Here is an 11,297-nt window from a genome sequence, read left to right as displayed (position 1 = left end):
CCCCCCGCGGCCCGGCCGACGGGACCCGGCGGGCGGCGGGGCGGCCGGGATCCTGGTGGCTGGCCCCGTTCTCCAGGGCTTGCAGTTAGGGGCCTTTTCTTTTTCGGGTACGGGCGTTGAACCCGAGCTCCCCTTCGCTCTGAGCTGCGTCCCAGCCCTTGTTGCCCTTTTCTTTTGGGCTAAGAGTCCCGCTGAGTCGCCGCATCGCCCGGGCCGGGATCCGGTTTGCGATGCTCCTGCCTCAGCCTCGCGGGGCGCTGGGCTCACGGGCGTGCGCCTCCGCGCCCGTCTTTCGGGGCGACGCGAGCGAAACGGTGGCCTCTGTGTCTGCCCAGAGCTGAGCTGCTTCCTCAGCTGGGCTCCTCGCGAACCTCGGGGTTCTCCCAAGGCATAGGGGCGTGTGTGTCGCCGCCCTGCACGGCACGTGCCGAGGGCGTCGCAGTCCGCAGCGGACCCGGCCGCCCGGCGACATCCGGAGGCTGCGCGCCCCCTGGCCTCGCCTCGCCGCTCCTCCGAGGCCTTCCGCCTTCCTTGCGCCCGGGCTCGTTTCCCCTTTACGTGCAGGGCTTTCCCGCTCTCCTTTTCCCGACCGCTTCTTCCCTGCTTGCTTTTGGCCTGATGAGTCTGATCCGGATCCAGGTAAGCGTTGAGATGAAGCCTGTGCCTCTGGGGAGCGGATGCCGCGTTCGCTGTTGGTTGCCATCACCTGGGTGACCGTGGTGACCGTGGTGCTGGCTGGTGGCAAAGGCGGATCCACGGGAGCCACAGTGAAGGGAAAAGACTTGATTTATTTGCTGCGGCGCACAGGAGTGAGCCCAGAGCCGTGTACTTGGTGCCCGCCTGCTGTGCTCGCTGCACAAAGCAGAGAAGAGTCCCAGGTAGATTGGGCTTGCCATGTTCCTTCGAGTTACAGAAGAGTAACGTGCATTTGCTCCCCCGACCTCCTCCTCCCGCTCAGCAGCCGCTGTGTTTTGGAGGGAACAGGTTGAGAAGTACCCAGGCAGCTGCGCGAGTTGCTCTCAATGTTCCCGAAACCCGGGTGACGTGTTTGGAAAATGGACTCCGAGTGGCCTCTGAGGACTCGGGGCTCTCCACGTGCACGGTAGGTGACTCCGGCAGCCCTGTGCTGTCCCCGCGGGCAGAGAGCGCGCTGGGGGTTCTGGTGCAGGGCTGGGGTGGTACCCGCCGCCTGTGCCTGCTAGGCCAGGCTGTGGCACACAGCCACCCGTGCTGCCCTGAGCTCTGCTGTGAACCTTTGCCTCTTTAGTGGGCTGGTGGTATTTTGCCTCCACAAGCGTGTCTGAGATGTGAACCTCTCTTCCAGGTGCCCTGCCCTCCAGGGCCCTGTGTGTGCTGTTTCACTGCCTGTATCTGTTTCTTAGAGACCATCATATTGTTTATTGTTAGTAATATTGATGACGAGGTGTTTGATTTTTTTGGTACTGGAAATAAAATTCAGGACCTAAGTTTGCCAGGCAGGGGCCATGTCACGGAGCTAAATTCTCAGTCCAACTGAGGTGTTTCTTGAGCTACTCTGTGACTTGTGTAGTATGTACCTTTTCTTGCTTGTTTGGTTTTTAAAGGAATTCCCTGTAGTAAGCACCATCCCCATTTCATAGTTGGGAGCAGGCTCAGGGAGGTTAAGCGGTTCTGTCCAGGGCCCCATTTAATACACAGCTTCAGCTTTCTGATGGCCTCCGCCGGTGTTCTTGGTGCCAGAGTTATCCATTGCTTGTAGACTGGAGCGAGGCTAAGGTTCCGGGTCCTTAGTGAAGCTCACAGATAGGTATTCGTAGCACCTAGCAGTAGCTTGATGGCCAAAAATGTAGACCCCCAGTTCAGAGTGATGATCACTCAGGTCAAGAAGACTTTTGTCTGTTTTGGTACTGGGGATCGAACTCAGGACCTCGCACTTGCCAGACAGGCGCTGACGCTGCTGGGATTAGCTCCCCGGCCCAGAAGACTTCAATGTTTTCCTTTGTTACTGGGAATCAGGCTCACACGCTCTTGCCTGCCAGGTGCACTATGCCACTGACCTGTACCCCCAGCCCAAGAAGACTGTCATGTTAAAGTGTAAAATGTGTGTCAGAAAAAGAGAAAGATTGTTTAACTTAGCTGGCCTTTGATTGCATTAAGGTTGGGCTCTGGATTGATGCTGGAAGTCGATACGAAAATGAGAAGAATAATGGAACAGCTCACTTTCTGGAGCACATGGCTTTCAAGGCAAGTTGTAAGACTGACTGTACAGAAGTGAATTCTCTTGACCAGGTAGTCTTTCCCTGTGTTTGTATCGAAACCAGAGCCTGAAGCCAAGCAAGCTGTCGACTTCAGAGCTCTGTCCCCCGCACAGTGCTCAGTAAAGCTTTTACGTGCAGAAGCCCAGTCTTGTGAAGTTTTTATTCCTCCAAGTTAGTGTCTAAGATGATTACTGATTCTTTACTTGTAAAAGTGAGACAAGGATTTGCTCCCGGAATGCAAAGGTTATCTGAGTGTGTATCATTTTGAAGTTGAATGCATTTTAGAAACCATATCTGTCCTTGTATAAAACTGACCTTGACTTTTGTCCTGTATTTCACTATCTGAAGTGCTTAGGAAGATGAAGGATAAAGAAAGGGATCACAATTTGTTTTCCTTCCTCCTCCCCCAAGGGCACCAAAAAGAGATCCCAGCTAGACCTGGAACTTGAGATTGAAAACATGGGTGCTCACCTCAACGCCTACACCTCCCGGGAGCAGACGGTGTACTATGCCAAGGCGTTCTCCAAAGATTTGCCAAGAGGTATTGCTGTTGTTTATACTGGAAGATTGTGTCATTGTCACAAGAGGACAGAGATAATTTAGTACTGTTTTTATGTCTTTTATGAAAGAGTGACCTGCAGAAATGTGAAAAAAAAAAAAAAAAAGAACTCTGGGTGAGGGCCAGCTCTTATTTTTTTTTTCCTCTAAATATGACAAATGATATCAAATATTTATTGGGTTGAAGATGTATGCAAATAGGCCCATGACACTTGCTTTAAGCTGCTTCTGCCAGAGTTGTATAGGTGTGCTATTCTTATTTTTATTCCTTGTTTGATACAAAAACTATTGGTTTTGAGCAAAGTAAGCAAAACACTTTTGCAGTGGTAGAATTAACAGAGGTTTGCATTTTAGAGCTAATTTGTGGAGAATGAAAGTTCCTTGCATAATGTAATTTTTTTATTATTATTATTTTTTTTTTTTTGGTGGAACTGGGGATTGAACTCAGGCCCTTGCACTTGCCAGGGAAGCGCTTATTCTACTGAGCCACCTCCCTGGCCCCATAATGTAATTTTATTACTTCAGAATTTGGGGTTTCATGGAGTTTCACTAATAGGTGGGAGTGGCACTTTGCCCAGGTGCTATGTTTGTAAAAATCCCCTTGCTCCCATAGTGCCTGGACAGTGTCACTGCTTCGCTCCTGAGGAACTGAGGAGACTGACCTGATGGGCTAGGGCGGGCTCCAGTGCACTTCTTTTGACCGAAGAGTCATTTGCTTTGTCAAGAGGACTGCAGAGCAGAACAGGAGGCTCCTCAGCTGTACCTTATTAAACAGTGTGATTCAGTACCATGGCCAGCGAGCATGACGTGGTGGAGACAGTCCTGATGAAGGAGCTTTCGGGTGCAGGCAATCAGGGACTGGACCCAGGGCTGGCGTGCTCTTCAGAGAGTTGTTCCTTGTCAGCCACCCCTCTTTTTTTTGTCCCAGTCAGGAATTTCTAATAGTCATTCTTACTTTTTTATTTTATTTTTTTTGTGGGAGGTGGTACCAGGGATTGAACTCAGGACCTTGTGCTTGCCAGGCAAGTGCTTATTCTACTGAGCTATCTCCCTGGCTCCATTCTTACTTATTGATGACTGGAGTTTTGCTGGTGATTTTATCCCCTCAGCTGGGTGAAGCTGGTGTAGTAATAGTTCAAAGGTTTGGACTAGAGACCTCCAAATGTTTATGATCACTCATACTTCATTTTTTTTTTTCTTTTTGGGGTCTTAGGGATTGAGTCCAGGGCTGTCGCAATAAGCCGTGCCCCCACCCCTTTTCAAAACCGCATTTGGGACAAGGTCTCACTAAGCTACCAGGTTGCTCAGGCTTGGCTCCCATTTGTAGTACTCCTGCCTCAGTGTCCCAAGCCCTTCCTGGCCTTGCAGGGGTGCACTGCCTGGCTGGCCCCCCCATTCCTGTCCATGAGGAGACTGATCCCACAGCTGCAGTAAGTTAACTGAACTACTCACCAAACAGTGTAAAATATGTGTTACAAAGCAATAGGGGAGACTCAGAGGAAAATGGTACCAGGAAATAGGACCCAATCCCTGGGACTACTGGCTCAGCTGCAGCTTGCTGGAGGAAGGGCTTCCTGTGGGGCACCCTGCTGCCCAGCGCCTGTGGCTCTTCGCTGTCCCCTGAGACTGTGGTTTCCCCATCTGGACAGATGGATTTTATTGGTGTTAGAGATAGTTTTAAAAATAAAATAATTTTGCGGATCATTTCTGCCTTGGTCATGCGCTGAGTCTCTGCTGACTCTTAGAAGCCTGTCACATTCTCCATGTTTGGTCATAGTTCGCTCAGAGCTAGGCCCCTTTAGCCAGCAAACTGAAGTTGACAGTACTGTAAAACCGTGATTTAAGACTATTGTGTATGTTTTATGTTTAATAAAATTTAGATTTTAATTGCAAGAAGGAGGAGTTGGATTTTTCTGGTTTTAGAGGGGTATGTAATTTTTCTCAAAACATTTCACTTCACTTTTACATTTTTATCCATTCAGATTTAAGAGGGCAACATAGGTCTGTAAGGTTCCTTGGGGATGAGTTGTACATTGTAAAGCTTTTCTGCCTCTGTGTACCAGCCTCATTGCTGGGAGAACTTGAATAGAAATATATATAATGTTTTGCCTTATAATTTTCATACTGAACAATCTTACATTAATTTGCAGATTTCTGTGGCATTTTGAAGTAGGTAGGCTCTGTACCCACAGGGGTTTGTATTTTACATTTTAAAAATTTTAATGTCCTTTTGATATATTGAATATATGGATGAATTTTCTCAATTTAATCACTTTAATCAATATTGAATGTTGGTCAGTGTCATGGTTTCTGATGTTGGCGTAAGAGATTTTAATATTGAAAGTAAAGATTCCTGGTGTTTCTGTGTGTGTTAATTTCAACTAGCTGTGGAAATTCTTGCTGATATAATACAGAACAGCACCTTGGGAGAAGCAGAGATTGAACGTGAGCGCGGAGTGATCCTTAGAGAGATGCAGGAAGTTGAAACCAATTTACAGGAAGTCGTTTTTGATTATCTTCATGCCACAGCTTATCAAAATACAGCACTTGGACGGACAATTTTGGGACCAACTGAAAATATTAAGTAGGTATAAAAATTTATAATATATATAAACTTCTCTAAGAAGTGTGTTTCTCAAAGTCATTTCCCCTTGATAATCTGAGAGCGACTGTAGTTAGCTATGCTTTAAATTCACAGCATTCCCAGGTGTCTGGCCTCATAGCTGCTTCTCGAATGAACAGTTGAGGGTGTCGGATTGCCTTCCTTGACATAGAAAAGTTCTTTGGTAATTGTTGTCTGTGTCCCATTTCTGACTGCTTTGACTTTTTAGAGTACTGTTAAGGTTCCGTTTTATTTGAAGTATGTTACATGGAGATCTGTGTCTTTCATTTCTTTTTAAAGTGCTTTTACTCCATTGGCAGGTCCATAAATCGGAAGGACTTAGTGGATTATATAACCACACATTATAAGGGGCCAAGAATAGTGCTTGCTGCTGCTGGAGGTGAGTCCGTTGGAACTTCTGCAAATGTTCTAACAGTTGTCACAGTGGTATTTTTATCAGCTTTATCCTGGTGAGAGCTATCCTAAGAGTTCTTATTTTCAAAACAAATTCAGTGAACAGTCTAGAGGAATATGGAATGCAGGATCCAGTTTTCTTGACTTCTTTTTAGGAGGTTTCATTTATAGAAAAACAGTGTGAGCCATTCAGGTCCTAAGTGCACACACAGTGGGGTTTGCTTACAGGACAAGGGCGATGAGTGACCTGGGAGACAGTCACACTTGAGGCTGAGAGAATCTCGTGAAGTCTGAGGTTATTTCTGGAGCGATAACGCCCCACTTGGCTGGGCAAGGAGTGAGCTGTTCCTCCCGTCTGTGGTCAGGTCTGCCGGCCAAGAGCGGGGAGCACAGCGTGGGAAGCACAGGGGTTCTGAGAGTGTACGGTACATCCAAACCTGCAGGTGACACCGTACTTCCTCAGGACCCCTGTGGGGTCAGTGACCGACAGTTTGCTTCTTTCCCTGGCAGACTGAACCTAGGCCAGTGGCACATTATAATTAGTTTCCAGTTTTTTCCCTATCTTAATGTTCGAACTCAATGAAGATAGTGTGTTGGTGTTCCTTTCTTTCTGGAAATTACAGTGACTTGCTAGTTGCTGGGTAGATTTCTGAGCTAATGACGTGGGGGTAGTGAAGGTGAAAGTGAAGGCCAAATGCCTCGCACACAGTCTTGTGGCTCCCGGCAGCCCACGTCATTGTGTGCTGTCTGGGATAATCTGTGACTAGCGCTGTTTCTGAAGCACCTGGAGAGAAGTGGGGTTCAGGGTTTGAAGCTGCTTCACTTAGATGGGCCCTTGCAGCCATGTCTCACGGCAGGTGGACACAGCAAAAGCGATTTTGACCCGTAGCTCGGAGTTCCCAGCATGCCTAGCTCAGCATTCTGTCTTAATGGGACCTAAGTGTTGGTGCAACGTGCAAATGGTGGCACCTTAAATTCAGTGAAGCAGACCAGCTCACCTTAAACTCACCTCAGCTGACCCCTTCTCATTTATTGTCCTGGCTCCCAGTTAGCTCGTAATTTTCAGTACATGTGGCTTTGAATTGTGAAATAAATGTTTTTGTTTGACTTCTTTGAAAAAAATTAGTTTCTCTGCCTTGTAGATTATGGTAAGTAGAGGTGTGGGAGTGGAGCGAAGAATCTGGCCCGTGCAGCACAGAGGGGCCGTTGGTGAGGCCATGCCACAGTGGCCGTGGAGGCCGTGGCCTACCGAAAGTGTTGGACCGTCACTTCCTGCACCTGCTGTCCCTGTACTGTGCATTACCTTCTGTTTGTGTTGTCACCTCTGGATTGCCTGATACCCAAGGTGGCCTGTCCACAGTAATTCTCAAAGCAACATATTGTCAGTTACTGTCTGGATTTACACTCATCATTTTGCAAAATAGGCGTGCATTTTTATATTCTGATGGAATATTTGAAAGAAATACTACATTTTTTGAAGCACTCACACATGTTCAGATTTACAAGCGTATGTTTAAGAAACCGTCACTGAGCTGGGTTTGGTGTCCATGCCTGTAATCCCAGCACTTGGGAATCACGTATTGGAGACCTGCCTGAGTTAGTGAGTTCAGGGCCAACCTGAACTACGTAGCAAGCTCCTGCACTCCCCCTCCCTACTGCCCGCGAACCTTCACTGACTAAATCTTTTAGGGCCCCAAGTTTGGACAGTAAGAGGTGTAGAATCTGAGTCTTAGGTTTTGGATATTGAAGTAGTGAGCATGTGGATATATTAAGACATTCAGAAGAATCTATTTTGTCCCTGAGTTTTGATGGGAAAATTCCAAGAATAAAGTTTATCTGTGTCTCTAGCTTTTGTAAGTGACATAGGGCTCATTTGTTATTCTTTCCTACTTTAAAACATGTATACTGGAAATTGATCTCGGTAGGCTGCGTCTCAGAACTTAGCGATTTTGTGTGGCAGGTGGTATCTGCAAACTGTCTCAGTCATTGGTTGCACTATTGTGTTGATGACAAGCTGTACAAGCTCACGCCTTACTAACACCAAGGAAACGGCATGTTGCGAGCTGTTTCCTCTGAAAGGGCAACACGTGGCGCAGCCTGCCTCCTGGGGTCTTGTTAGGCAGCGTGTCCCACTCACGGTCTGATGGGGCTGTGCTGCTGTTGGAGAGGGCTCAACTGTTTTTCTTCATTTAGGTGTTTCCCATGATGAGCTGCTTGAGTTAGCGAAGTTTCACTTTGGTGACTCTCTGTGTGCACACACAGGAGAAATACCAGCTCTGCCGCCCTGCCAGTTCACAGGGAGTGAGGTAGGCATTTAGCCTTTTGGGTGTCTTCTGTTATATTTGTAAACAAATATGCAAAGTGTATGTGTTTCCAATCAGAGTCTAATAGGAGAGGCAGGCTAGGCTGAAACAGAAGAGGGAAAAGGATGGGCCACCCTGCTTTCGTGCCTTCCTATTCCATGTGATTTAACTACTTTTCCTAAGGGAGGAAGGTGTTAAGAGCAGTGTTGTAATTTGATCCTTTTATGCTTTTTGACAGTTGGCCTATTACATGTTAAGATATAAAAATAACCTTACCATCAGAAAGACCTCAACTCTTTCCAAGTTTGCTCTTCTGCCCACAATAATTTGTCACTTGGGGGTAGTGTGTAAGTCAGAACTTGCAAGAATCTGCTATTTACCGCCTTTAGCTTTGAGTCATAATTTGGTTTGCTACATTGAAGATATTGCTCAAAACAGTCTAGAAAGAGGTCTGGTGGTGCTGCTTGCATAGAATGGTAGCATGGGCACTGTAGAGCAAAGCTGTGATGCAGGAGTTTAAATTTCTGTAGGAAAATACAGATTGAGAAAGACAAGATGGGTGTCTACTGGGTAAACCTAGTAGTGTTTCAGGAAGAGATCTTTTGGGGAAAGTAGCTATTGTAGGCTGGGTGTGATGGTGCATGCCTGTAACCCCAGCACACTGGGAGGCCAAGGCAGGATTGTAAATTCAGGTCCAAGCTGGCTAACTTAGTGACTCAAAATAAAGAGGGCGGGGAGTGCAGCATATTTGAAAGCCCTAGGTTCACGCAGTACTGCCCCCTCCCCACCTTGAGTCTTCTAAACTGCAGTGTAATGAGTCCTAGAGTAATAATGGTGAACATTTTACCTTGACAGTTAATGGGACTGGTGAGTCTCTTTCTTGTTAAGCATAAATCTTAAATAAGTGTTTTTATTTTTCCACTATAGATTCGTGTGCGGGATGACAAGATGCCCTTGGCACACCTTGCAATAGCTGTCGAAGCTGTCGGGTGGGTGCATCCAGATACCATCTGCCTCATGGTTGCCAACACGCTCATTGGCAACTGGGATCGTTCTCTTGGGGGAGGGATGGTAAGTGATTTTAAGTTCTCATGACTGGAAAACTGTTTTCTGAATACATTGTAAAAACTCTTTTCCCTCTTTGAAATAGCAAAATATTGCTTTGTACCATGCTATTAAAATATAAACAGATCTGGGTTGCATTTGGGTTAGAAAAAAGTTTTTTCCTCTGCCAAAGAAATTAGTAATCGGGGGTCAGGGATATAGCTCAGTGGCATAAGCGCCTGCCTGGCAAGCGTAAGGTCCTGAATTCGATTCCTAGTACCAAAAAAGAAAAAAAATCAGTAATGGGATAGTTGGAAAATAAGAACAGAAGAATTAGTTACTGTTGTAATAATAGTATTAGTTAATACAATAGTTTGCAATCAGTATAGTAGTCACTGCTAATATACCATTATATTCTAATCTTGCTTATACAAAGGCGATAGAAGAAAGTTCATTTGCTTTTCATTAGCGCACACTGAGGAACTGAGGGGCAAAAAACCCTTTAGCTCACACTAAGACCTGAAAAAATATATAAAGAAAAACACATAAAATGTAAACTGTTAAAAGAAATTTGGATAAAAGAATTTTTTGGCATTTTTACAATTCTGTAAGAGAAATTATTTCAAAATAAAGATTTATCTGGAAACTTTGTTTAAACTATATTTCATAAATATTTTTAAGTTCACATGCAGTAGAATTCCAAATCTTTCGACATGTGTGACCAGGAGGCCTATGAGAGGGTTGACAGTATCACTGTATTGCTTTATGAGCAGGTGTACTATATTGAGGACTGAGTGCTTTTACACTACGTATTGGGTCAGATGAGCATAATTTTTGGCCTCCCTGAATTTTATTACTATGTCACTGAATAAAACCAAAAACTTTGGCCAGGCATGGTGGCGCATGCCTGTAATTCCAGCATTTGGGCGGCTGAGGTAGGAGGACTGCCACAAGTTCAGGGGAGCCTGGCTTACATAGTTGAGTTCAAGGCCTGCCTGAACTATAAGGCAAGACAAGAAAGAAAAAGAAGGAAAAAGAGAAACTTAGGCATTCGTCGGCTGCATACATCATTTTCCTTGATACTTTGGACATAGGTGTTTACATTTCTCTTGGACTGTTGTTCCCTTACAGAACTTATCTAGTAAACTGGCCCAACTCACTTGCCACGGCAGTCTCTGCCACAGCTTCCAGTCCTTCAACACGTCCTACACAGACACAGGACTGTGGGGCCTCTACATGGTTTGTGAACCAGCCACAGTTGCAGACATGATACACGTCGTTCAAAAAGAATGGTGAGAAAACAAGTAAACAGTTTACATCTTGACTAAGATTTGTTTCCTAAGCCAGTTTTCTTTTTACACTTTGAGGTGATAATTTTATCTTTTAAAGCAGTAGTAGCAATTGCCATGTTTTTAAACAGGTATTTCTTAGAAGAAATGTATGAAGCTGGTTTTATAAATTCTTAATCCCTCAAAAGTAAATCATTCCATGGATCCTAGAACCTTAAAACCCAAATACAAGTTGTTTTGGAAGTATCTCAAAGTAATAAAAAGGAGTCTAAAGGTACGACTGCTGACAGAAAATGTCTTAATGAAACAGCCCAGTGTTTGAGTCAGTAGGCAGAGGCAGACTCAGCTTCTGCGACTTTTATGCAGTCATTTGCTGCAGTATCCTTCAGTGGCTTCCATCCAGCTATAGCCCACTGATCTAGCATATTAAGCCCTTATAGATGTGGATTTGTAAAATTTCAAGATGATTTTAGTATTTCTCAAAATGTGGTCAGCCTGTTTGGTGTGTTGAACATCTACGGTTGAGCAATGAGAAATTCATATATATATTCAATACCTGAGAAAATGGTTACTAGAGAAATCAATTATTTTAGCTTTTTTAAAAAACTAGTATTAGTAATTTCAACAAGTTGAAATAACTATATAACTACAATACTTGTAAGTTTAAGGATGTTATACAGAATATGTAATATCTTTCAGATTAACTTCTAAAATTTTACAACTATTTTATAATACTAGTTTTCATTGATTTTAGGATGCGACTCTGTACAAGTGTAACTGATAGTGAAGTTGCACGAGCCAAAAATCTTCTGAAAACGAACATGTTATTACAGCTGGATGGTAAGAATGA

At 45.0% G+C, this 11,297-nt stretch overlaps 1 protein-coding gene across 1 annotated transcript in view; it reads left to right on the top strand.

Annotated features, from left to right (window-relative positions):
- Positions 1 to 655: 655 nt before the first annotated feature.
- Positions 656 to 11,297, top strand: part of Pmpcb (peptidase, mitochondrial processing beta subunit) — a gene marked incomplete at its 5' end in the record, with an annotated part of 11,742 nt that continues 1,100 nt past the window's right edge. The window contains 9 exons of the mRNA XM_023724316.1: positions 656 to 1,102; positions 2,137 to 2,223; positions 2,649 to 2,778; positions 5,181 to 5,379; positions 5,718 to 5,797; positions 8,005 to 8,117; positions 9,042 to 9,185; positions 10,290 to 10,450; positions 11,202 to 11,287. Coding sequence (XP_023580084.1) covers positions 656 to 1,102; positions 2,137 to 2,223; positions 2,649 to 2,778; positions 5,181 to 5,379; positions 5,718 to 5,797; positions 8,005 to 8,117; positions 9,042 to 9,185; positions 10,290 to 10,450; positions 11,202 to 11,287 — 1,447 coding nt within the window. The remainder of the gene's footprint in view (positions 1,103 to 2,136; positions 2,224 to 2,648; positions 2,779 to 5,180; positions 5,380 to 5,717; positions 5,798 to 8,004; positions 8,118 to 9,041; positions 9,186 to 10,289; positions 10,451 to 11,201; positions 11,288 to 11,297) is intronic.

The sequence above is a fragment of the Octodon degus genome, unplaced genomic scaffold (assembly GCF_000260255.1).
Source record: "Octodon degus isolate 3935 unplaced genomic scaffold, OctDeg1.0 scaffold00108, whole genome shotgun sequence".
Taxonomy (NCBI): Eukaryota; Metazoa; Chordata; class Mammalia; order Rodentia; family Octodontidae; genus Octodon; species Octodon degus.
The sequence above is the reverse complement of the archived record's forward strand: the minus strand, read 5'-3'. Positions and strand labels throughout refer to the sequence as shown.